Source organism: Dryobates pubescens, chromosome 7, assembly GCF_014839835.1.
Source record: "Dryobates pubescens isolate bDryPub1 chromosome 7, bDryPub1.pri, whole genome shotgun sequence".
NCBI classification, from domain to species: Eukaryota; Metazoa; Chordata; class Aves; order Piciformes; family Picidae; genus Dryobates; species Dryobates pubescens.
This window is the reverse complement of record NC_071618.1, coordinates 6471177-6498536: the sequence shown is the minus strand read 5'-3', so window position 1 is coordinate 6498536 and position 27360 is coordinate 6471177. Positions and strand designations below refer to the sequence as shown.

The 27360-nt window shown below is 39.7% G+C and overlaps 1 protein-coding gene across 1 annotated transcript; it reads left to right on the top strand.

Moving 5' to 3' along the window:
- On the top strand, window positions 1–25415 carry CDC16 (cell division cycle 16). Its single transcript, XM_009898727.2, has 18 exons — window positions 1–161; window positions 1999–2053; window positions 2958–3055; window positions 3571–3609; window positions 4410–4550; window positions 6400–6559; window positions 7735–7829; window positions 8337–8470; window positions 10795–10874; window positions 12847–12896; window positions 13537–13610; window positions 16139–16264; window positions 17752–17904; window positions 20371–20434; window positions 20558–20619; window positions 22679–22814; window positions 23703–23793; window positions 24910–25415. The coding sequence occupies exons 1-18, from the start codon at window positions 114–116 to the stop codon at window positions 25173–25175; spliced, it is 1872 nt and encodes a 623-aa protein (XP_009897029.1). The 5' UTR covers window positions 1–113; the 3' UTR covers window positions 25176–25415.
- The last annotated feature ends 1945 nt before the right edge of the window (window positions 25416–27360 follow it).

Sequence of the window (27360 nt, the reverse complement as noted above, 5' to 3'; positions counted from 1 at the left end):
GGCGTGCAGGGCGCCTCGCCGGGCGGGTGGTGAAGAGGGTAGCGGTATCGTGCACGGTGGGTTCGTTGTCTGGGTCGTCTCCACTCAGCTTCACCCACAGACGGCGCGGGAGGATGAACCTGGAGCGGCTGAGGAAGCGAGTGCGGCAGTACATCGACCAGGTGAGGCGCGGGGGAAGCGGCCGTTAGTGCGGGGTGGGGTTTGCCGGGGAAGGGGCGGCTGGCCCGCAGGCTTTCCCCGAGGCAGAGCCCCTCCGAACCCTCTTCACGAGGGCGGGCTGGGTGTGGGTTGCAGGTGCCAGCCTTTGTGGCCGGAGAGAGCGAATTAATTTTGAAATAATGCTCTGTTTCACCTCGGAGGGGAGGCAGCGGGGGCGGGAGAGGAGTGCGGCGGGCCGGAAGCGCCGGCTGTGCGGTCTCCGCTGGAGGTAGGGGCTTGTGGCCTCCTGGTAGCGTGACGGGGAGATTTTCGTGCTCTCTTCCTCGTTTGGAGGAGAATAAGGAGGAAAACTGTCTGTTGGAGAGGCTGCTGTGTAGTGAAGATGTATTAGCAGGATCCCTCCCTTAAGGGTTGTGCAAGTTGGGCCACGTACCAGGTGATTATAGGTGTCCATCATACTAACGTGCGGCACTATAGGCTGCTGTCAGAAGGGCAGGCTTGTTTTCATTTGTTGATGGATTCGGCAATTATGTTGCTGCAGGGCAAACAAACAAACCCCAGACGTTAAGAAAAAATACATTAATAAATTAGATTAAGTTTAGCACACTTTATTCCTAATTAAAAGATTCATTGGGGTTCTAAATTAATTTGGTGGATTTTCTTGTTTATTTTTGTTGCACTCAATGGAGTTAGATTGGTTCACCACGCTGCTTGGCCATGCAGCTACATGGAGAAGGGGGCCATCAGGAACGCTATGGGACAACTTCTTTGTGTGTATAGTTGGCTTTTTGTACTGTAGAGCTGCCTAACAGAAGTTGTGTAATGCCCTGTAGCCCTGAATTATGCTTTTGGTTTTGTGTTATTGAGAGTTATTTAAACTGAGGTTTAAATAACACCTGTTAGACATGGGATTTTGGTTTGGTGAGGTTGTTTTGTTTTCTTTCTGGGAGCACAGTTTAAAATCAAACTATTCTCTTGGCAAATTTGCTGGGCATTCTTAATTCCCATTAAGTAGAGAATGTGAGTAAACAACATGGAAGAGACCACTTAGGTCATGGAGTGTAGAGCTTTGTGAAGACTAGAATACCATCAGTGTGCATTTTGAAAAAGTCTGCCAAACCTCTACTGCAAAAGCACAGAGCAGTCCCTAAGACTGCAAACAAAGTACACAGCTGTGACACTGGGAAAAGTAGGAATGATTGAGGCTTTTCTAGTATTGCAAGTCCATGCAATGGCAGGATATCTGTTAAACATCTGGCAGATCCTGGGAAGTATATCCAGGAATAAGGGGAAATTTACACAGGGACTGGTTTGTGTAAGGTTAAAGCATCCTGACCGGGGAAAGAAAATTTCAAACAGAGATGGTGCTGCTGAACCTTCCAAAGATAGTTTAGATATAGGTATCTAAATCCATTATCTCTGTCTCTCTCTATATATATATACAGAGAGAGAGGAGGGCAGGGGGAGTGTCCTCTCATAAAGTGCAGCAGGGAAGGGTGGGTTCTTGCAAATTTTCAGTGCTAGCAAATCATCTAATGACCTCTTGCTGTATTATGATGTGCACAGCTTTTGGTCAAAGGTATCTGCATTTTACTGAAAATGAACAGAGAGCTCCACTTTGAATTTCTTCTTAGTGTCCTATAGAAGCTACAGAACTGTCACTTTTAAACTGTTTGGTTTTGGTTTTTTTTTCTGAACTTAGAAAAATCTCAAGTGTGAATTGCCATTCAGGGCTGCATGCATGAGATATTAAATGTGAATGATGTACAGGCTATTTCAGAAAAATGCAGGAACTCTAACTCCAAATAAATACTAATTATATCTATCATGCTTTTACAGCAACAATATCAAAGTGCCCTGTTTTGGGCAGACAAGGTAGCTTCATTGTCTCACGGTAAGTAATTGCTTTTTACATTGTTTTTGATAAACTTCTTTCTCATGTTCTGTTTTGGATTTGTTGTGTTTTGTTGGTTCTTTTAAACCTGTTTGGCTAAATGTTGAAGTTTTGAGTTTGGTGTGTGATTTTCTGTGATCTTTGGAATGCTGTTTTTCCAAATAGAGCAGGGTCAATCTTACTTTCCTTTTGACTTTCATGTGAAAACTAACATTTGGCAAATCCTTAAGGTTTGCCTGCCTTAAAAGACGAAAGAGCTAACTACAAGAGACAGTGGTAGTTTCCTGCCAGGATTCATTGTTGCTCTGGGTGATAAGTAGAATGCAGGTTTACAGGGTGAGTTGATGATGTTTGCCTGCAGCCATCATCCATTTACACTTAAATTTTTTCTAGGGTATTGATTCCAGAAAAGCTTTGGTTGCCAATGAAGTAGGATAGTCCCAAGCTGTGCTTTGCAATTGTAACTTCAAGCTGCAGAAGTCTAGTGCTTTCACTAGTGTTAGATTCCCACTGATCTTTTTTGCAAGAGACAGTTCTGGGTTGTTCTTTTCTTCTGCTCTATGCCCGAGGGCAGGCTAACCTACAACTGCTACTCTTTTAGATCTGTATCACTGTTGTCTCCTCATGACACACTTCTGGTATGAGATTTTTGTTTTCACTGTGCAGTATAATACCTCATGTTTTTAAAGTTTTGTTGTTGTTTTAATGTCTCACTGGTAGATACTATAAGCTATATGTGTGGGTCTGTGTATTTATAGATAGATAGGAAAAAACCAACCTTGTAACTCATTAGGGCAGTGGAGCAGGGGAAAAATATATTTCTAGTGAAGCAAATATATTTTATATCTAAGTGTTTAAAGATACATTATAAATTAATGTTTTATAATTTGTTATTTCATTTTAGAGGAACCACAAGACATCTACTGGTTGGCCCAATGTCTTTACCTAACAGCTCAGTATCATAGGGCAGCACATGCCCTTCGATCACGTAAGTTGGACAAGGTATGTTGTTTCAGTCAGAGACTTTGTACTGTTGTTCCACTTCTAAACCTTTGCTGCTAAGGACAGTGACTTCTTCACCATCAGAGGATGAGGATTATGGAAAACATAATTAAAAACCCTGCGTAGTGTACTTTATCTGAACCGAGTATGGCCCTGTGTTCACTTGGCCAGACTGAAACTGTTGTCCTCAGCTAGGGTCACAGGAAAGAGAAAAGGTCTAAAGATGTAACTGCAACAGGTATTGGAAGGGGAAGTGTCACTTCAGGTATAATTTTTTAATTGTCCTTCCACTCTGCTACTGAGTGGTGAAGGCAAGAGTGAAGCAAATGTCTTCTGAGAGTTTAATAGTAGAGAACATGCTACAGACCTAGTCATTTTGGCCAGGTAAGATTTTTGGAGGTGGAAGGAATGAAGCAGCCATAGAGCTGAAAACATGAGAGTTCAAAATGGAGTCTAGCAGGGGATGTAAACATGCTGTCTCTCTGTAACTAATATGTATGAAAACTTTGTTTCAGTTATATGAAGCCTGTCGCTACCTTGCAGCCAGATGTCATGTGAGTACATGTTTTACCCTCTCTTGAAACTGAACCAAACTAAATAAAAGCTGCATCTCGGAAAGACTAGGTACCTGACAGGTGGTGTAGTGGTCTATCTTCATTCAAGTAACAGGTTTAAATTTTGGGACAGTTGATTTAATTCTTTAACCTTCAGTACCAGTCACTAGAGTGTCTGTTGTGGCATGATTCTGAAGAAATCCAGCTGACCTTTGTTCCCAAGAAACCAAATACTCTTCTAATGTTTTGTCAGGAAGGAATGTGTACTATTTTTGCCTCATGTCTTCATGTTTACATTTTTAATTTGTTGATTGTAGTCTGACCAGAGGAGATGTGATTTGTGGTTGCATAAATATAGTTAGCACCTTTACAATACACTTCTGTACAAAATGTGACACATGGATTGTAAGCCATGGTGCTTTCCTAGGAAAACTGGATCAATTGGGGGATTAGATATAGAAATTTGAAACAGAATAACATGCTGCTTATAGAATAAGGTCGCTGTGTTTTGTATTAACTGTTTTTAGAAGCATGTCTACTTTCATGAGTGCATAATGCTGAATAATAGATTTTCTGTAGGTGTTAATTCTGTAACCTTTTGCTTACTATAGTAAAACAGTTGGCTGCAATTGTAGAATTACATACATCCAGATAAGAACATGCATAGATGAAAAACCTGCTGATTGGGCAGTGGTTGATACAACACGTGCCTTTGAATGATGACACTGTGTTTATTGGTGCTTTATGTGCAGATGTTTCAAATCTCAACCTTGTTTTTTTACATGCACGTGTTTGGCTAGTATGCTGCAAAAGAGCATCAGCAGGCCCTGGATATTCTTGATATGGAAGAGCCAATCAACAAAAGACTGTTTGAAAAATACTTGAAGGATGAAAGTGGATTGAAAGACTCCGCCACAGACTGGGAGATGTCACAGTCATCTGTAAGTGATGCATTTTTAAACAAATATTTCTATAACTGAGAAAATGTGTGAAGTCAAAAGTGATTTTGCAGCTGTGTGAATCTGAAACTGTGTTTAAGCTTTTTGATAACCTAATTTTCAGGAATGCCAAATTGTTCTGCTTTCAGTCAGAAGTCGTGTTAGCTTGCCTGTATGAAAATAACTTGGATTACAAAAAAGGAAGAGCACTTTTCAACAACTTCCCTTAAATTATTTGCAGACACTTTGCAGGAAGTTCACAATCTAGTATCAATGCTGCAGTTTTGTACTTCATAATGTAAACAGTTGAGCTGCAGGTTCTTAGATGACAAAGCAAGCTTTCTCCTCCTGCAATTATTTTTAATGAAACAATTCATTAATCATTCAAGTGTTGCTCTCAATGGGACATTTTTTTCATCATGCTTGCAAATTTTGTGATAAGGTGAATCTTTCAAATAAGTGGGGAAAAAAAATCTGTATAGGCACACGGTTAAATGGGATTAGTGCCGTGAAGAGTCTTCACTTTTGCAGTTACGAAATTAAGTGTATTAGCTGAAGCTATACCGGAGGTCATTGACAGATGGCGTTTTCCCTGTATGCAAAACAAGTTAAATCATTGATGTGAATTGATTTTGAATGTTGGCTTTAATGGGCTTAAGGGAGAAGCAGATTAGACTATGAGTTGCTGTGCTGTGCCTTAATGGGGGCATATAAGATAACACTGAAAGCAAAAGAAGACGTCCTCAGCTTCAGACATTCATTTTTATGGTACTCTGGCCCAGTGTTTAGATGACTGATTATTTTACTACATTGAGAAATCATTTCAGCTGAAAAATAACCCAGCTGAAAAACCTCAAATTTGTTAGCCCTTACATTTGCAAATGTGTGAGCTAAGTCATCTTCGCATTAGTGAGCTATATTATATATGCCAAAGCATAAAACTTCTGAAGTGGGTGCTGCTTCAACAATTTTATGATCAAACTCTTCTTTATAAAAGTAGCTTTTTCACTTTTATTTTGATAAGTTTGTGCAAACACTGGTTTCAGAATAAGACTGGTCTTTGAGCTGGGACCAGTATTACCACTTCAGCACCCCCATGGGGTTTATTGGTTGTTTATGCTGCTATACTGCTTCCACTGTGTGGGCTCCTGAGAGAGATGGGCTGCCTGATTATTCTGATGATACAGATGCCTAATGTGTTAACTTTTTCCAAGTAATGTGCCGATACTTCTGTGGCCTTCTGGCTGAACTTGAACACCCATCTAGGGAGTTTTGAAAGAACACAGTTATTAGGCATTGCAGCACAACTTTATGATAATAATGATCTTTCACTGCTTTTGTTTCTGAAACATCTTGAAAAGGAGGATAATTTTTTTCATGTCAGATTAGTTGAGTCTATTGATTTGATCTTTCATCTCTAATGCAGTCATCCTTGTGTTGCATGAAATGTGTGGTTTAATAGTCAACAAATACATGAATCGTCTTTGAAAGTGGCAATTTCCCTATATTGTGTGTGAAGAGAATTTAGTATAATTAGCTTACAACTCAGTACCAGGGAGATGGATGTTTGAACTAGAAAAGATAAACTGCTATGCTGCTACTTCTGTCTTTCAAGCATGTGTTCTTTTGCCTGTAAATAACTTGAGCATTAATTTGTTTGTGGGTTTTTTTATGTGTGGTTTTGTTTTTTTTTTTCACAAAGATATTAGAGGCAGTATTTTAGCACTAGAAAACCAGGTTCTACCATACCTTAAATGCTTTTTACTTTTCAGGGAGCCCATTTGATTTGTGCTCAAAACCAAATTGCAAACATTGATTCAGTCTTTGACCTCCAGCCCTGCTTTTCCACCAGATTAAGAGCTCTATATGCCTTTTGCGAGGGAAGATCTATGATGCTTTGGATAATAGAACCCTAGCAACATACAGCTACAAAGAGGCCTTGAAGCTTGATGTTTACTGCTTTGAAGCATTTGATCTTTTAACGTCGCACCATATGCTGACAGCACAAGAAGGTCTGGATAGCAGTATTTCGTAAATACACGTAAAATTTAGCTTCTTTCTCAATATGCCTCTTGCCTGGGCAGAGTTAAGGCAGTAAGATAAGTAACAGACTTAAATGTTAAGAATGGAAAATGTACGAAATGGGTAAAAGTTATACTCTGCTCAAATTTACATTTGGAACGATATTTCTCCATCTTGCATTGCTGTGAATTCAAAGTGACAAGGTAACCCAGCTGTCCTGTTCATTAGCTCCAGATTCTCTCACCCTCTCTGCCCATAGTAAACATTGTGTAGCCTGTACAGGCTTTGAATCCACAAAACCCTGCTGGTGTTTGCTTAGTTATAGTAGACATTGGTTAATACAGCATTCCAAGTGATAAAACTTGACATGTTCAGTAAATAAAAAGTGATGCATTATGTCATATTCATGCAAGTTTATTTTAATTTAAAATGTAGAATGCAAACCTAAGAATTCAATCACCGATTTTTTATAATTAGTAGTGTGTGGTGGGTTGAAAGGAAAAGCTCTGCTTTCCCTCCCCCACTGAGAAAGAAACCGCGGCTAAAACCCAGTCGGAGAAATGAGAGTATATTTTACAAGGAAACAGATTCTATGTAACACAACAAATACAGGTATTTTACAATATATACAGGAATATACAGCAAATAAACACAGTCAGAAACCAGACCCCCAACAGAGGGGGCTTCCCCCTGTGCCCCCTTCACCCCCCCTACCTCCCTTCTCCCCCAAAGAGGTAGAAAAAGAGAAAAGAGGGGGGTTAGCACAGCAGACAGAGGCCTATGCACAGGGAGTTAGTTAGTTAGTATCTTATCTTAGTTGGCCAGAAGCCCAGAAGCAGTCCAGCCAAAAGGGACAGCAAAGAAAGGAAGACTGAGAGAAAGTCCCAGCTCCCCTGGGTCCAAGACCTTAATCAGCCAATGAAATTCGTTTAGAATACCAAAATATTTTACAAACATTTAGCCAGTGTGCCCCTTCCTTAAAGGCACAGCCTCAAACGGTCACATAGTGTTATCTTCTTTAGTTTTTCTGTACTGTTACTTTCCTGGTAGTTTTGGGAAGAGCATCACAAATTTCTTTGCATTTCTCTAAGTTCTTACAATGTTAAGTCTTGCTATTTCTTCTCTAATATGATCCCTTTTCTTTTTTTGTTTTAAATTCACATAGAAAAAGAACTTCTTGAATCTCTACCTCTTAGCAGACAATGTACAGAAGAAGAACAAGAATTGCTTCACTTTTTATTTGAAAATAAATTGAAAAAGGTAAACCTCAAAACCGGCTAAAAAGCTGGAGAACTGATACAAAGGCTTGGCGTCTGATGCACGTTTTCTTGGATTCCATTTATTCTGATCATTGGAATAAAGGACTCCATAGTTGTGGTCACTTAAAACTTAAGATGCAGTACATGTCCCTGCGTGGGAGTAATAGAATAATGTTATGTAAACTTAATTTTCTGGTGTGGTGACAACTTAAAATTTAAGTAGTTGGGCTTCTTTAATTTTATTTCCTGACAAAATTCTAGGTGAGGAGAAAGACTATTGTATGCAAAACATCAGTTCCCTTAAGCTGCTGACACTGGCAGGCAACTTGCATGTTCTAAATGAGTTTTAAAGTACATTATAAAGAACTATTTTACCAACTATGTGTTTTATGGACTTTCAGTTTAAAACTAAGAAGCTTAACGCATCTTTAATACTCTTTTTAAAGTAAAACTATTAATGCTTATACCATCTGATTTTAGATTGGTTGTTGTTTCTTTTGTCTTTCAGTATAATAAACCCAGTGAAACACTGATTCCAGAATCAGTAGATGGTCTTCAGGAAAATCTGGATGTGGTAGTATCCTTAGCTGAAAGACACTATTATAACTGTGATTTCAAAATGTGTTACAAGCTTACTTCGGTGTAAGTATACAAAGCAAATGTGAGGAGTTTTTCCTCACGCAGTGTAGTACAATAATTATGCCTGGACTTAAGTGAATATCATTGTTCAATGCAATGACATACATAACAATTTGATACAAAGCTTCAGGTGTTTCAAATGTGTAGGTTGTGTCTGGCAAGATATATTATTTTTACAATACGTGGCAGAAGTATCCAAAGCAAAATTCTGGTTAAGCAACACTATGCTGCACTTTGCTTCCATCCTCTTCCTTACTGTGATACTTCCAGTTTTGTGTGTTCTACCTACTTCTTGTTTGGTCTTCAGAACGAATAGGTTTGGTTCAGTCGGTTAGTTAGGAAGTATGATTTCTCAGGCTGATTGAAAGTTATGTTAATTTTGATGTGCCAAGTAGCCCAGACACACCCTGCTGCCTAGTTGTCAGATCAGAACAAGCAAATGGCTTGCTTCTCAACTACTGTAGGTCTGAATTTTGGAGGGTTTTTTTTTCCTGCTGGTGTGACAACTACCCTTCTAAGAAAAATGTACTGTTTATGTACTGGGAGCCTCTGAATATTAGGACTATATTGGCCAAGAGGGCCAATGGCATCCTGGCCTGTATTAGGAATAGTGTGGCCAGCAGGAGCAGGGAGGTCATTGTGCCCCTGTACTCTGCATTGGTTAGGCCACACCTTGAGTACTGTGTCCAGTTCTGGGCCCCTCAGTTTAGGAAGGACATTGAGACACTTGAACGTGTCCAGAGAAGGGCAACAAGGCTGGGGAGAGGCCTTGAGCACAAGCCCTATGAGGAGAGGCTGAGGGAGCTGGGATTGTTTAGCCTGGAGAAGAGAAGGATCAGAGGTGACCTCATTGCCCTCTACAACTACCTGAAAGGTGGTTGTAGACAGGAGGGGGGTGGTCTCTTCTCCCAGGCAACCAGCACCAGAACAAGGGGACACAGTCTCAAGCTGTGCCAGGGGAGGTTTAGACTCGAGGTGAGGAAAAAGTTCTTCACTGAGCGAGTCGTTCGTCATTGGAATGGGCTGCCCAGGGAGGTGGTGGAGTCACCGTCCCTGGAGGTGTTCAAGGGGAGATTGGACGTGGCACTTGGTGCCATGGTCTAGTTGTGAGGTCTGTTGGGACAGGTTGGACTTGATGATCCTTGGGGTCTCTTCCAACCTTAGTTACTGTGATACTATGATACTGTGTGATAAGGATTTTTGTTTGAGGGTGGATTTTTTTTAAGTATTATTATTACTATTTGTTCCAATCCCCCAACAGCACAGCTTTTTCATAGCTGAAGCAAGCCAACACTGTGTAGAATATCTCATAAAATCCAGTTCAGGTGAGGTTTTTGGGATGGCTGTAGTTAACATGTATTTAAACATCTGAGTAGAATCAGGATCCTCTTGAAATAAATCACGCTGATTAAGCCAACAAAATTACAGTACTTCATCTTTGTTCCAGAAACTTAATTGCCACATCTTGTCAAGCAGAAAGTGGATGGAGTAAATGTCTCCTAAGGAAGAGGCTGTTAGAGATGCTAGAGCTTGGAAATGAGTCTGAGAAATCCACATAAGTTGAAAGTGTTGGACTCTCTACAAGAGACCATTTAGTATACTCGTTTATATGTTCTTTCATACTTTTCATTTGAAATACTTCAAACTACTTTAAAATGTCAACTAAGCTTTTAACTGTTTCAAAATGTACTTCTCAGAGAACAGTCATAATGCTGTACTTACAATTTAAAAGATTCTGTGATTAAATTTAGCTTCCCCCCCCACACCCTGCTCAGTTTAACAAATGCCAATGTTTATAAAAGGATGCATGCCCGCAAGCCACGTTCTACATGCAATCTGTTGTCTGTGAAGTCCATCTAACATTTCTCAGTGCCACAGGAAACAAAAATTTAAAACTTGAGCTAAATGTTTCCTGAGGCATATGGCTTAGTGTTAAGCTCAGAAAGCTGTGGGCTAGTGCTTGACAGTTGCTGTCAAACCTCTGGGAAGGATGAATGGAAATGTTGCTTGCTGTTTCCTGGTTAAATTTGAAATGACTTGCAAACAAATACGTGTTGTACTTTGTTTTTTCTAGTTGTCTATTCAACTTGCCTGAATTTTCTGTTTTTCCTCTTCTGTTAAGCTAAATTAATAGTCACTTTTCTGGTCTTAGAATAACTTTTATTATGCTGTTAGTAGTTCCCTTCCAGTCACAAATAGCTTTCCAGTGCCTTAACTGGTAGTTAATTGGGATATTACGCACTATAAAAGCAGCTTGCTTATAAGACAGTAACATTTTTGGAATGTGCATTGCAGCTTTTATTTTTCCTCTTTTTTTTTATTTTTAGAGTGATGGAAAAAGATCCTTTCCATGCAAATTGTTTACCTGTGCATATAGGAACACTTGTGGAGCTTAATAAAGCAAATGGTAAGAAACACAATGTTAAGTATGAGTCAAAAGAAGGCTGTAAAGCTTCAATATTAAAAAAAGATTTAAGGATGCCAAGAAACCTCCTCACACAGCATTTTTAAATTGCATATATCTTTCCTCCTACCTCCAGTTTCAAGAAAACAGTGGTAACTGGAAGAGAATGGTGTTTCAAAATTAGAAACTGCAGGGAAGGGAATAGTTGGGCAAATAGTCTTTATTCATTGATTATCGTGAGTGTTGCTGTCTTTTAATCACTGGTAGCCCAAAAGTGAGCTACACGGCTTATTTCTGTGGTTTGATTTGTGTTTAGAGGTGATTTCCCAAGAGTATTTAGGTGTACTTTCTCTGCTCAGCAACAAAATACAGTACATTAATTTAAACTAGAAGGAACTCTTCAGCAGTATATATGCTTAGGTGGACATGCTTTTCCATGTAAGAAAAAGTCTACATTTTCCATGCCTTCGCTGTTGTGGAGACCTCTTTTTAGTTCAAACAAGTCAATAATCATCCAGCATCTCTGATGGAACTACAAGACTAGCTTACTTGCAGATGAAATAGCTTATTCTCATTTCACACTGCATATAAACCACCAATGCAAGTGAGGAGCTTGAATGTATTTTAAACCAGTGGGGGAAAATAGAATGAGGAGCTCATACGGCTTGCAGTCTCTCAAAGAATGGTGGATTGTATGTATGCCATAGGTCATGAGGTGTACTAGTACCTCTCAGTGTTTAGTAAATGCACTTTTCAGTTACTTCATAGTTAATTACATCTGAAAATATGGGCAGTACTCTGAAGAAATAGAAGCTTTGTAATGTTTTTTCTTTTGGAACCACGTAGAATTACTATTCTAGATCTGATTACTTCCTTTGTTATTAATAGTAAGCTGTTCTAACAACTAGAATTATTTTTATTAGAAACTTTTAAAACTCAAAATTATTCCAAATAGCATAGTAATTTATTTGCTTTTGTCCTATTTTCAGTATATTAATTCACAGCACTCTACATTGAGATTGATCTAGCCAGTATGTTACACCTTCTAAGCCAGTATGTTACACCTTCTAGGCACAGGAAGTTCTGTGTTATACCTTGACAAGACACATTCAAGTGTAATACTACAGGCATTTGTTTTAAAGTATGTGTGGTGGGTTGAAGTTTCCCCTCCCAGCATTAACAAGAACCAGACCAACTCAGTTAGAAGCAGATTAAGCTGTATTTACAAGCAAAAACTGCACTCTACAATGGAATGCAATGAATATGTACAAAATACACAGTATTTACAATATTATACAGATGTTTACAATTGGCAAACACCACCACTCCCCCCCACCCCTGGTCAGAAGACCAGAGAAGCCTGTTCCACTGCTCCCACAAACCCCCCTATCCCGAGAGAGAAAGCAGTGGGTTAGACTTATCCCAAGGTCAGCCAGAAGCATGTTACCGTCTCCTGAGCAAAGCAAAACAGCCAAGATCAGAAGAGGAGAGAAAGGGAATGGAAGTGAAATGTGAAGAATTGTTATGATACAGCTTCTCTTATCCCAGACATTTATCCAATGAATTTATTTAGAATAATCTTTTGTTTTCTTTTTTTACACCCAACAGTGATTTATTTATATTCTTCTACTTTTCTGCGCAAAATCTGCAGTTAAATTTTGAAGGCATAGCCTAAAACCACCACAGTATGTTAATGACCTAAGTTTGTAGCATTCTTAAGGGATGGGGTGTATAGCTGCTTATTTACATGCTGTGACGTTTTGCAGTTGGGTGGGGTGTTTTTTTGTCAGCTAATTGCAAGCTCAAATCTATTTTGAGGCAATTTGAAGCATTGCCACTAAACAGAAAACATTTTTGTTCACTTAAGCATTAATAGCTGTAGATGTCTTGGATATCTTGTATAGAAAGCTAAAGAGCTTGAACCATCTTAATGTTTTAGCATGTTTTAATTTTCTTGTTTCTTCCCACTGTATAGAGCTTTTCTATCTTTCTCACAAACTGGTGGACTTGTACCCAAACAATCCTGTAAGTTGTTCTAAGCCTTCATTACTAGTTAGGTTTTTTGTTTAATAGATGAAAGCACATAATAATAGTCAGTTTGAGAAACAGAGCTGAAAGTCTGTTTCTGGATGGAGCTAGTAAAAATGGTATTCTCCTTTCATTTTCTGTCCGTTGTGATTTTTCTTACACCGAGGTTCCTTCTTCAAAGGGGATTACCTGTAAAATGTGTTCTATGTGAGCTAGTCACTTTAAGTAATTTTAATCAAATCTGCAGTAATAAATGTCTGCCTTTCCAATACTTGATCACCTTCCTAGTGACATGTTTCCCTTTTACTCAGTCTGAATTTCCCATGTTGCAACTTGTACCCATTGCATCCCATTCTATCACTGCACCTCTGAGAAGAGTCTAGCTCTGTCTCTGTATTTCCTACCAGTAGGTAATAGGAGACAGCACTAAGCTTTACACTTAGCTCTCTGTGAAGCTGAGGAAACTCAGTTGGAGATGTACATGCCAATATCAAATGTGAAAAGCTGACTGTGATTTCAATGAAAATGTTCCTAGCCTCTCTTAATAATCTGTTCCTCTGTTTATCATCACCTATGGTGATGTTTCACTAAAATCAGTGTGATGCATCTAATAGTCTATTATGATTTTAATGTGTAGGTGTCGTGGTTTGCAGTAGGCTGCTACTATCTCATGGTTGGCCACAAAAATGAACATGCCAGAAGATATCTCAGGTAAAATTTTTTTTCCCCCTGGTTTTCCTTAGTAAATCTATTGTTCCTTTGCCAAATTAATAGCTTACTACAGCTAGGTAATGAAGCATCCTTCTTTGCACAAGGAGCCTTGGACTTTTTAGGTTGTTCAGTCAGTTCAATGCCCTTTCCTATAGGTCTTGTGTATATCTTGCATATCAGCACCAGAGGGCAGGTCCTTGCTGTGGAGTAGGGCATTGGTTTTGGTGCTCTAGGCTTAAACTGGGAAGGCTTAAATTAGCCTATAAGGCATTCATTTTTCTTCTCAAGACCTTTATAGATAATATAAGTAAAGAGGGGTTAATAATTTCAGCCATTTAAATGCCTGGTTATTATGACTAAACTACTTAAATTCTTGACAAGTAACAGTGTGAAATTCTTGAAGAAGCTGTCCTGAGTCACATAGATGCCTTTAGTGGTGAAATAAAGAACATCTTTATTAAATCTGCAAGCATCCCTAGCCACAAAGGGGTTATAGATGTGTCAGGAAAAAACAAACAACACAAAAACCCCACCCGAAACAACATGAAAATTCAAAGTAGTTCAGGCAAAGAGGGGGAAAACATCTGGTAAAAGTAAAAAGATGCCCATATTTCTTGGAGAAAAATGATAATGTACAACCACAAGGCTAGGGACAACTGTAAGCTAGGCAGTAGTTTGGAAAAGGATCTGGAAGTACCATGGATAAAAACAAGCTCCCCATATTTTGTGAGTCACAAGAGCATCATGCTGGAGCATCCCAAAAAGGGTAGAAGGAACAGCTGGGCAGTGCCCAGTAGCATGCAAGGAAAGTGTCCTCCTGGCTGCTCCAGAAGGAGCTGTCTGTATCCTTCATGTCTTGCCAAAGGATTTGTCTCATTTCAGTGCCAATTAAGAAACTGACATTTGTCATAGAGCATAATCCACCTTTTATAACAATTGCAAAGCTGTATTGAAGTAATGTTGCTGTTGACAAGTCAATGCCCCAGAAGAACTCAGGATGAATATCAGATGTTTGAGCTGAATTCAAGAGATTGCATTAAACAATGCAAATCTTCTGGAGGAGGTGGCCAATGAGGAAATGTTTTTTAAGGGATTGAAGGATGGGAAGATGGCAATGTTTGAACATGTCAAGTTTTGTCCTAGGACACAGAACATAGGGTTTTTGAGGATATGTGATGAGAAATAATGAGTTTAACTGTGGAAAAAAAAGATTAAGCCAAAATGTTAGAAGAAAATGCAGCTTTTAAGGATAGTTAAACAATAGAACAGACTACTTGTGGAACATGTAGGATCTCCATGTCAGAAGCTTCTAAGAAAAGATTGGGCATATCTGACACCAGCCTTAATGGCCTTGCTTTCACACTGAGAAACTGACAGGAACAGCAGAAAGATCTGTAAGTTAAGTCTATCTTTCTGTAAAGATTCCAGCTTGCAGTCTTGATGCTCAGGGTGCAGTCTTCATCTCAGGATTTGAGTGACCTTTTGTATGCACGGCAGTAGTCTCTGATGTGACACATTCTCTTGCCTTCATTAAGGCCTGTACAATTACATGGCAAAATTTCAAAACACAGTTCAGCCTAAGTGTTTATTTGGTATTTCCATTATCTTGCTTGTGAAACTTAAATTTGCTGTAATAAATATATTTTGAAATGTATAGCTAGACTTTGGTAATGCATGATAAGTGTAATGGGTTGGGGCAGATCCCCTCCCCACCACAGGCAGAAATAACGACTCAGGCAAACGGATTGCAAAAGTGATGAAAGTTTGAATAGAAAGCGGTGAATGTTACAGAAAACCCAAAGCACAGTGACAAAGAAAGATCCCATCCCCACCTGAGGGTGCATGCAAAACCCCCAGGGCTCCTTCTTCCCCCTCCCTCTGCTGGGCTAGTCTCAGCTGGCCAGGCCTGAGACTGCCCATCCCCCTGTGGCCTTGGGCCCAATCAGGCCCATGGCCGGGAGATCTCTCCCCAGTTACCAAGTCTCGGAGAGGGAAGGAAAGAGGAAGTGCCAGACTCCGCACTGGATCTTATAGTGGTGCAAAGAATTATGGTAGGGAATACACAATTTCCTGTGTCCATCCCTCTGGGCTGGACTTCTGGACACAGGAAGTGAATGCACCAGGGGGGCACCCAGCTCAAACTACAACATTTCCATTATCTTGCTTGTGAAACTTAAATTTGCTGTAATAAATATATTTTGAAATGTATAGCTAGACTTTGGTAATGCATGATAAGTCACTACTAATTTTTTTTCTGTATTTTGCTGAATTACTAAACATGATTCTTGCTCAGTAATATCAAATAATTCCTGGTGTCCATGAACAGCCACAGAAACAATACCGTGAATTCTTGAAAACAGGTGATGCTTAACTGCTGAATAGGTTGAACTTTGAAAATTAACTTTGCCACAGATAATTATAAATTATCTTAATAGGTACCTAAGTGTGGCATAGCATTGCCATGCAATGGCCATCTGAAGCAGGTGAAATGAATTTCAGATGTGTTTGTGACTTGCTTTTCTTTTTAGCAAAGCTACTACACTTGAAAGAACCTATGGACCTGCGTGGATAGCATATGGACATTCATTTGCAGTTGAGAGTGAGCATGACCAAGCAATGGCTGCGTACTTCACAGCTGCACAGCTCATGAAAGGGTATGTCAAAAATGGCATATTCAGAAAAATAAAAGCTAGTCTTTAAACAGTGTAAAATATTGACCTATGTCCCTTTAAACAGTAGGAACAGATTTGCAACAGCATCTTGTAGAGAACAAAGGAAGAAAAAACACCCAAATAATTCAATCCGCATTTAGCTGCATTATTTGTGATTACTGTTGTGATTTTATAAGTTGTAAAATCAAAAGTTCTCTGAGATTTGTGAATCATGTTTGTCAAAGTGCCGGGTTCTGCACATTGGCTACAACAACCCCATGCAGAGCTACAGGCTGGGGTCAGAGTGGCTGGAGAGCAGTCAGGTGGAAAGGGACCTGGGGGTGCTGGTTGATGGTAGGCTGAACATGAGCCTGCAGTGTGCCCAGGCAGCTAAGAGGGCCAATGGCATCCTGGCCTGCATCAGGAACAGTGTGGCCAGCAGGAGCAGGGAGGTCATTCTGCCCCTGTACACTGCACTGGTTAGGCCGCACCTCGAGTACTGTGTCCAGTTCTGGGCCCCTCAGTTTAGGAAGGAGGTTGACTTCCTGGAGTGTGTCCAGAGAAGGGCAACAAGGTTGGTGAGGGGCTTGGAGCACAAGCCCTATGAGGAGAGACTGAGGGAGCTGGGGTTGCTTAGTCTGGAGAGGAGGAGACTCAGGGGTGACCTTGTTGCTCTCTACAACTACCTGAAGGGGGGTTGTAGTGAGGCAGAGGTTGGTCTCTTCTCCCAGGCAACCAGTACCAGAACAAGAGGACACAGTTTCAGGCTGCGTCAGGGGAGGTTTAGGCTGGAGGTTAGGAGGAAGTTTTACACAGAGAGAGTGATTGCCCACTGGAATGGGCTGCCTGAGGAGGTGGTGGGGTCACCGTCGCTGGGGGTGTTCAGGGCGAGGCTTGACAGGATGCTTGGTTGCATGGTTTAGTTGATTGGGTAGTGTTGGATGATAGGTTGGACACGATGATCTTGAAGGTCTCTTCCAACCTGGTTTATTCTATTCTATTATAAACTGCTGCATAGTAATACCTTCAACAGCTGTTTGAATCTGTGGAGAGAGTTGTAAAATAAGTGGACTAATCATGTCATATTGCCTATAAAAACTATTGTATTTGATTGTAGTTATTGGTAAATGCAATCTCTTTAATTATTGCTTATTCTGTATTCTATTTGTCAATTGAAGGTATGAAGGATAGTATTAAAAAGGCACCTCAGAACTAACTTAAACATGGAGAAACACATGGAATTCGAGAGGAGCTTACAATTGCGTATCTGAGTTCAAATTCTTGTTAGTAGCTAACGAAGGCATGAAATCTTGTAAACTCCCCCTTAGGTTAATAATCCTCTTAAATCAGCTTTTATTTAGATATACATAAACATAGGCAAACACAGCTGAAATTTCTGTATTGTTTGTGATGCCATTCCTGAAAAGTGCCTGCCTGGGCTTTTGTGATTTGTTGATTGGTTGTTTTTGGTGTTTGTTTTTTTCCTTTAGGTGTCATTTACCAATGCTCTATATTGGACTGGAATATGGTTTGACCAACAATTCAAAGTTAGCTGAAAGGTTTTTCAGCCAGGCTTTGAGCATTGCTCCTGAAGATCCTTTTGTCATGCATGAAGTTGGAGTGGTTGCATTTCAAAATGGAGAGTAAGCTTGCAAAATAGGATTAAATACTATCTTAAAGGTGGCTCATTCTGTCGTGTAACATGCTAGTATAGATACTGAAGTACTTGCATTGAACTGTAGTTTCTCTGGGTTCTAGTTTAGGTGATGTTTACCCTTAACCTTTGCTTTCTTCATTGTACCCTGGGTAGCAGCCCTTAAGAACCAAGGGGTCCAGGACAGTTGGACCTACTTCATACAGGAGCTCTTGAAGGCACAGGAACTGGCAGTTCCCACGTGCCGATAGATGAGCCGGCAGGGAAGGCGACCGGCCTGGATGGGCAAGCAGCTCCTGGAGGAATTAAGGGAAAAAAAGAGGGTGTATCACCTTTGGAAAGCAGGGAGGCAATTAGTGATATGTTTAAAGATGTTGTTAGATCATGTAGGAGAAGAATTAGAGAGGCAAAAGCCAAGTTAGAACTCAAGCTGGCCGCTTCTGTGAAAGACAATAAAAAGCATTTTTATGAACATATTAATGCTAAAAAGATGGGCAAGAAGAATCTCCACTCCTTATTGGACCTGGAGGGGAACATTGTAACTAAAGATGAGGAAAAGGCTGAGGTTCTAAATAGCTTCTTTGCCTCAATTTTCAACTGTGGGGCAGGAGGACTCCAGGATAACTGGCCTCCTGAAGTGGTTGATGGGGTCAGGGAGCAGTGTAGTATTCCTGAAATCCATGAGGAAGTAATTAGGGACTTGCTGAGCCACTTGGATACTCACAAGTCCACAGGACCAGATGGTATCCACCCTAGAGTGCTGAGAGAGCTGGCAGTCAGTCCTGGCTCACTGGAGAGGTCCCAGACAGCTGGAAACTGGCCAATGTGATGCCCATCCACAAGAAGGGTCGGATAGAGGAACCTGGAAACTACATGCCTGTCAGCCTGACCTCAGTGCCAGGGAAAATTATGGAGCAGATCATTTTGGGGGCAATCACTGCGCACCTGAAGGATGGCCAAGGGCTCAGGTCCAGCCAGCATGGATTTAGGAAGGGCAGGTCCTGCCTCACCAACCTGATCTCCTTCTATGATCAGGTGACCCGCCTGGTGGATGTGGGGAAGGCTGTGGATGTAGTCTGTCTGGACTTCAGCAAGGACTTTGACACCGTTCCCCACAGCAAACTCCTGGCCAAGTTGTCAGCCCATGGCTTGGACAGCAGCACTCTGTGCTGGGTTAGGAACTGGCTGGAAGGCCATGCCCAGAGAGTGGTGGTGAATGGTGCCACATCCAGCTGGCAGCCAGTCACTAGTGGTGTGCCCCAGGGATCAGTGCTGGGCCCCATCCTGTTCAATATCTTTGTTGATGATCTGGTTGAGGGGATTGAGTCAGTCACCAGTAAATTTCCAGATGACACCAAGCTGGGAGCAGGTGTTGGTTGGTTAGAGGGTGAAAGGGCTCTCCAGAGGGACCTTGACAGACTGGACAGATGGGCAGAGTCCAACATCATGACATTGAACAAGTCCAAGTGCAGGGTGTTGCACTTTGGCCACAACTCCATGCAGTGCTGCAGGCTGAACATGAGCCAGCAGTGTGCCCAGGTGGCCAAGAAGGCCAATGGCATTCTGGCCTGCATCAAGAATAGTGTGGCCAGCAGGAGCGGGGAAGTCATTCTGCCACTGTACTCAGTGCTGCTTAGGCCTCACCTTGAGTCCTGTGTCCAGTTCTGGGCCCCTCAATTTAAGAAGGATATGGAGACTCTTGAACGTGTTCAGAGAAAGCCAACGAGGCTGGTGAGAGGCCTCGAGCATAAGCCCTACAAGGAGAGGCTGAGGGAGCTGGGGTTGTTTAGCCTGGAGAAGAGGAGACTCAGGGGTGACCTTATTGCTGTATACAACTACCTGAAGGGAGGTGGTAGCCAGGAAAGGGTTGGTCTCTTCTCCCAGGCAACCAGCATCAGAACAAGAGGACACAGTCTCAAGCTGTGCTAGGGGAAGTTTAGGCTTGAGGTGAGGAGAAAGTTCTTCACAGAGAGAGTTGTTAGCCATTGGAATGTGCTACCTAGGGAGGTGGAGTCACCATCCCTGGAGGTGTTCAAGAGGGGATTGGATGTGGCACTTGGTGCCATGGTTTATTAGTCATGAGGTCTTGGGTGACAGGTTGGACTTGATGATCTTTGAGGTCACTTCCAACCTTACTGATTCTATGATTCCTTCATTTTAAAGATTGAATGAGAAAAGAATTTAATTCTTGAGGAACATGCAGAGGTCAATTATTTACCTCTGTGTGTCTGTCATAGGGTAGTTGCAGGCCTTGAAAAGGCATCTTTGTGTTGTTAGCTCTTAGAATCATAATACAGCAAATGTAAAACTACTAGTTTGGACATCTTAATTTCACTCATACAATAAAATTATGTCAAAGAACTGTTCCTTCTAATACAGATGTTTTTTATACTGCTAATGAACACTCTTCACTAATTTACTCTTTCTCCCCCACCCCTGCACCCTCAATTCTTAGCTGGAAAACTGCAGAAAAGTGGTTTCTGGATGCACTAGAAAAGATCAAAGCTATTGGAAATGAGGTATTTGTCTTGATCAAGAATGAATTGCCTTCTTTATTTGTATGTTTGTACTTTTTAAAGTAGACCAGATTCAGTTACAGTCTTGGGGGCTGCAGTTATTTGAATTGTTGTATTATTTTGCAGGTAACAGTTGATAAGTGGGAGCCTTTACTGAACAACTTAGGACATGTCTGCAGAAAACTCAAGTAAGCATAGATTACTGGAACTATATTTATATGGAATACTACACAAATATGTTTTCTCTAGGCCTGTTTCTGGTAACAAGATTATATACCACATGAGAGTGGTTTAGAAGTACCTTGTAAGCAGTGGGATCCCTAAATCACTCTCTCTGTGCACTTTACTACATGAAAGTCCTCCATTTAAAGACCTTTTCTTAACTATTCATGCTTATTAGAAACTTTGTAGTAGGCTTCTAGATCCTTGTATGGGTCTGAATTCTAACTGGCTGTTGTCCCAGTCCTGACTTGCTTGAATATGTCCACCGATTCAATTAGCACAAAGGTGGTTTTGTGCTGATTAATTGCTTGGATCGGTGCTTGTGGGGTTTTTACTGAAGTGAAACATTCAGTGACATTAATGCAGGAATAAAATGCTTCTTCATGGGGTTTGAGAACAGCAGTATTTCATATTTTATTTGGTGTTTCTGTTTGAGGAAGAGAAGAAAGTGCAAAGTATATAAAAGGTCTTTACCAGTTAATGCTTTCTCATTAATTACCTTAATCTGAATGTAACCACTGTCTTATTTTGCTTAAACAGTCCCATATCTTTATTTTTTTTTATGTCATGATGCTAATTGTCCAATTGATGTATACTATAATTTTTGCCTCAAAGCTGCTAATGAGAATGTGATTATGGTAGATACAAGTTGTACTTCTGCTTTGGCAGGCACTGCTTTGTGTTTGAATTGCCAATTAGTCTTCATTGTCATTATGAAATATGGGTGTATAATTGTTACCCCTTCTGCCAAGATCACATGAAAGGCACTGCTTCTGGAATCTATTCATAACCATAATTGAATGTTTTTTCAAATACTTGTTTTGGCTATAATTCCTTTTGTTTTAAATTTCTATAATCATTTAGTAACTGCATCACACTTAGGGCAGTTTGCATGGTATTATTTGTTCAGGTTCAGAAAGCCAGCTTATTGCGTGTCTACATTCCTGTAAACTATCTTTCAGGAAAATCAAGCTGAGAATTTAGGCAGCTGTGCATAGGCTTTGACAACTTAAATTCTGCAGTTACTGGTGTTGATAGTACATAGTATTGCCATTGTGAAAAAAACCTGCTGGGTACATATCTACATACTAGAATTATGTAGTTGCAATTTGAAAGCAGCATATTAAAATCCAATGTGGGCTACTTGGATAGGTGACTACTATAAGTAAAAATGGTGATATTTTTGAGACACAAGCAAACAGCTACATGACTTTTCTGCCTCAGTTGTTACTTAATGCCCTCTAAGAACTTCAACTGTTGTTATTTGGGTAACTGTATAGATGAAAATTTCTTCTGAATAGACAATTGCTATGCTTAATTTTAACAAATTGGTTCTAGGATGTCATAGAATCATTTTAAGACCTTTGAGATTGTGGAGTCTAAACAAAATGTGACCATTCCCGAGATTAATGCCGTAATGTACATTTAAACCTTCTTTTAGGAAATAACAAGTGTAATAAGCAGTGTAGTTAATGGATAATTATCAAAAAAAGGTGGCTGATATTTGAAATAAATTATGGATATGTGCAAACCATCTTTCCTGATGGAGATGGTAGCAAAAGTGACAGAAGCACCAGTGTATGTAGCACTTCAGGGTTGTGAAGTTTCTGCCCAGAGAGATTTTTCTCATTTTGAGCAGTGAGTGCTTTAGTCTGTACTGCTCCTTTGCTCCCCTGGGAAGGAAAATGAAAGCTGCAGAAAGCAAGCTAATGTTACAATGAGCAGCATTAAACATCTAAAGCAATTTACCGTATCAGATTGTTCAGCTTGCCTCCAAATGGGGCCTCGCTGTAGGCAGCTGTTGTGCTACATAAGGGGAACAGTGATTTCTCAATTATGTTGAGGAAGAAAATTGCCAACATCCATGACTCTTTTGTGTGTTTTATTGTGTTCAGTGTGTGAAGCAGTAACTTCCAAGTTCTTGAAGGACTGTGTGCCAGTGAGCTAAGGAAAATACTGATATACTATAACCACACCGTGCACTTTGAAGTTTAGTAATAGATGTTCTCTATTTAATCCCTACAGGAAATATGAAGAAGCACTGGAATACCATCGCCAGGCTCTAGTACTTATTCCTCAGAATGCTTCTACTTACTCTGCCATTGGCTACATACACAGTCTCATGGGCAGTTTTGAAAGCGCCATCGACTATTTTCATACGGTATGGAACTGGCTTAAATTCAACTGCTGGTCACAGATTTTGTTAGTTAATGCTCATGTTTGGAACAGAGAACCAACATTTTCTCCAGCCTCCAAATTAATGTTTTTTTCTTTTTTTCTTCTTTTTTTTTAACTATCTTATTAAGGTTTTTATTCATTAGGTTAAAAAAATGGCCATTTTGTGAAACTACTTGGATTTTTCTTTGCTATATTTTAAATGACTATCAGAATTGTCATATACATTTTATGCATGTAAACTTCTTGTGCATCTGAAATGAATTAAAATATTTCCATTCTATGCCTCGAAACAGAAATTTTCCAACAAGCACGACATTTAAAGAGATTCATTGTCTCAGATTTATCTTTTTTTATGTGATACTTGCATATTATTATTATGGCAGGAGAGTTTTGGTGATTCTGTGTTTTCACAGAGTAACAGTGAATTTTCCTCAGTTGAATTTTCAGCATTCCAGTTGATTTGGTTTGAATTTAGCTGCAGTTCTATTCACCTAGAAGCTGTATTACGTACATTTAGGTGTAGTTACTTTAAGCGTGTCTCAATCCATTTCACTGTAGATTGCAGCTTGGTTACATAAAATTAACTTTGTTACAGGTTTTATAATTGTTGGTTCAGCAGTGTGTTACACTTCATGACTTGTGTACAGACTAAGAGTCATTCACATACCCTATTCTGGTTTGGTTTTTGCACTCTGATTGCTTCAGCTAGTTCATATGTCAATATTATTTTGACAGTGTTTTGTTTTACAGTGAAAATTATGCTCTGATAGCATTGGTTAAGCACAAACCAACAAACTCAGAACCATCGTGGACTTAAGATGTAAAGGGTTTTATTTTCTACTGAATACTTTTTACTTTGTTTCTTAAATAGGCTCTTGGTCTTCGGAGGGATGACACATTTTCAGTCACAATGCTTGGACATTGTATAGAAATGTATATTGGTGATTCTGAGGCCTACATTGGTAAGTCTTTCACTTACATGACTCTTGAAGTCCTTGAGTCCTGTAAGAGGAGTCTTATATCAAGAACAACTGCCATTACCCAGTTAACTTACAAACACACACACGCACACTCCCATACTCTACCTTGTTTTATTTATTGTTTTTCTTTTAGTTGGTGAGTTGAATCAGAATTTACCAGCAACCATAGGTGACAACTTGTTTTTTAATCATCATGACTGTAAATTCTTACCAGTATAAAGAAGTGTAGCACTTTGCTATTGGAGGTGGTGATGGTTTCTTTTACAGAAAGTTTTGATTTGTGGCCACTTGGAAACAACAGGAATTGTGGAAAAAAATAAAATAAAAATACAGAGTTATAAAATCAGAGGACTTTCAGATTTGATTTCAGCTAATGCTACCGTAAAGGAGTTAAGTGCGAGGCATTTTCACCATATCAAAACTCTGCTCTGTATAGATCTTCTGCTTCCAAAAATAGAGCTTTAAATATTGTCTTAAAAAAAAGCTTCCTAACAGCAATACCTTATATTGTCATATTTTGAAATGTTCTACAAAGACATTCTGCCCCCCAAAACACTGCTACAAAACATTTCTGCTTCATTGAGCTTGATTTATCTGTAATGAACACAGTTGATGTCCTCTCAAGCATGTTAATGAGGCTGAAGCTAGCAGAGGCCATCTGTGTGCTCAAGTGCTTTTCCTGCAGGTTTTTTTGCACAATTGAAGCAGATGTTTCTCCTCATTATTGTCTTGCTCCATATGTAGTTGGTTAACACATCTGGAAGAGCCATGCAGCTGTGTGATATGCATTAATGCACATCATGCTGCCAGTAACTCAAAGAACACAAAAAGCCTCATAAAGAACTGGGAAGGGAATTGGAAATTACTTCTAATAACAGACTTTGGAATCTTGAGTTTCACTTCTTATAGTGTGTGGTTTCTTGGTTTTTTTTCAAAAAGCAGGCTGCTGGGTTTTTTTTCCTCAGAACAGCTCTGTTCAGTAAGCAGCAGCAGTCCGGAAGCAGAGAGTCAATGTACATTCTGGATGGCAGTTTCTTAGAGTTTCATTTTTTGGGAGTGTTCACCTGCAATAAACTTACGGCTTGAATGTTTTCCTAGGAACAGAGATCAAAGACAAGTTAAGATGTTATGACTTTGATGTACACACAATGAAGACGTTAAAGAACATAATTTCCCCACCGTGGGATTTCAGAGAATTCGACATAGAAAGACAAAGTGTGGATGAAAGTGGCATAGTAACATTAGAGACATCACATCAAAGGAAAAGTACAGATACCAGTCGCCCGTTGGAAGAAACGTTTGAGATTGAAATGAATGAAAGCGATATGATGTTAGAAACATCAATGTCAGACCACAGTACGTGACCACAAGTGCTAATGGAAAGCTCATTTTGTCTGAGTGTAGTATGTTTGTTTTAGCATTTTTGTTATGGTGTTATACTTCCAAGAATTTGCTATTTTTATAAGAATTGAAACTACCACTCTGTACTTGACACCAGGGAAATAATGCTTGCCTTAAGGATGATTAAAAAGGATACGTGACAGACTGTTTCTATAAAACTAATCCTGTGTGATGAAGTAAAAAATAAATTCACTTAAAAAAAACCCACACACACAAAAAAAGAAACCCACAACTGTTTACTGATCCATGTGTCTCCATCAGTAAGACTGTGACTATTAAAAAAAATAAATAGTACTTAACATAGAACTGTTAGCAATGTTGTTTAAAGTGAACAGCCAGTCTGATACAGTATTATTGTGACTTACGAGTTTTCATCCTGTCTGTGAAGAATGCTTTCTTAGTGAACAGACCAAAAGGAAAAAAACCCATGAAGTTTTATACTTACTACTTTATATATTCCTTTAAGGAGCAATTTCAATGGTTTTGCCATCATTCGACTCTAATTTGGCGTGCATTAAATTGATGACAAAGCGTGTTACTTTGTTATATTTTTCTCTAGTTATAAATTTCGATTCTTTGACATTATTCTATATTGTGTTACTGAAAGGTCATTTAAGATATGCTTTTGTTAAGCTGGCTAGACAACAAGTACAAATGGCTTAAGCAGTAAGATAAATCAGTCTTACCTGCCAGTCGTGTTACAATAAAGTCGTAAGCCACAGTGCACTGCTATAGGGACCACAGTCATTCTCTTCATACATAGCTGTTTTCTGAGTGCAAAGGATTAACCAAGTAATACACGTACACACCTTTCACATGTCTCTGAAGTGAGGTATTTTTACGTGTTACCACTTCACTGAAAAGTGAAAAAGTAAAGGGTTTGCTTCTGTAATGGAAGCAGTGATTTGTCCATCCACTAAACAGGACGGATCTGTTTGCCTTCTTAGCATGAACACTGAATGTTGTTTTGTCTAAATTTTTCCCATCTCCTCTTGCCTCTTCCATGTGTGGCACTGTGAGAGACTTAAGATGCTACAGTTTATACTGTGGCTTCCCGCCAAGTGTTGGCATTTCATGTTTCAAATAGATTTCCTGACTTATCAGTCCAGACTTCAGTGTGAAGCACTTCAGAACTTGAGGACTAGCAATTTTTCTGCAGGAAAAGGAGATGATTCTTTTTTTTTATTAGTTAAAAAGTTATGTTGTAGTCAGCAAAATCATTGGTCTAAAATGTAAGTTCTACACTTTATCTCAGTATGTCTGTGTTGTAATTGAAAATACATATTTAAATGTGACTTCTAGCACAAACCTTTGGGTTTTGTGATATAATTTTCATCTACTTTTTTGGGCAAGATATAAAAAAAAAAAAACCTGACAGTGTGATTCATGAAATATTTACTATACTTTTTTTTTTGGCACTTTATGTAACTAAGAGGAGACAAGGGATGAATTCAAGTACCTGTATTTGAAACTTTGATGTCACTTTTGCTTTTCAGCAGTCCATCTTTCTTGATGAGTGGTCCTTTTAACTACAAGCCAGACAATGTTTACTTTTAATTTTGATGATGAATGGGTTATCAAGAGATGGGCTGGTACTGTGAACTTTTGAGGGTTGTGTTTATGGGGGTTTGGTTGGTTGGGGTTTTGGTGGGGTTTTTTTTGGTTGGTTGGTTTTGGTTTTTTGGGTTTCTTTTTTTAATTTTGTATGGAGTTTTGCATAAACTGGAAAATACAAACTACATCCCACTACATCTGTCTTGTGCTCAGTGAGTTCTCAGGGGTCAGGTTCTGAGTTCTAAGGGATATGCAGTGGAAAGAACAGATCGTTGGGAGGGCCTTCATTTGTCCAGGGACTCGCATTAGCCAATCTGAGACACCTGCTAGAGAATCAAAATGCTAATTTTATTCCTGTCTTTCACCACCTTTGCTTATTGTGCTGCTTAGACTTTTCTTTTTTTTTTTTGTGAATGACTATGCCTTTGTTCTTTGGCTCTTGTACTGATAATGCTTTTGTGAATCCTCATCTCGATCAGGGAGACCATCACATCAATGCAGGCCACATACACAGAATATTGGCTGTTTTCCAAATGTCTGTGCATGACTGAACATGAACTCAAGTCCTAGACCTACCTGTACTTTAAAATTCAA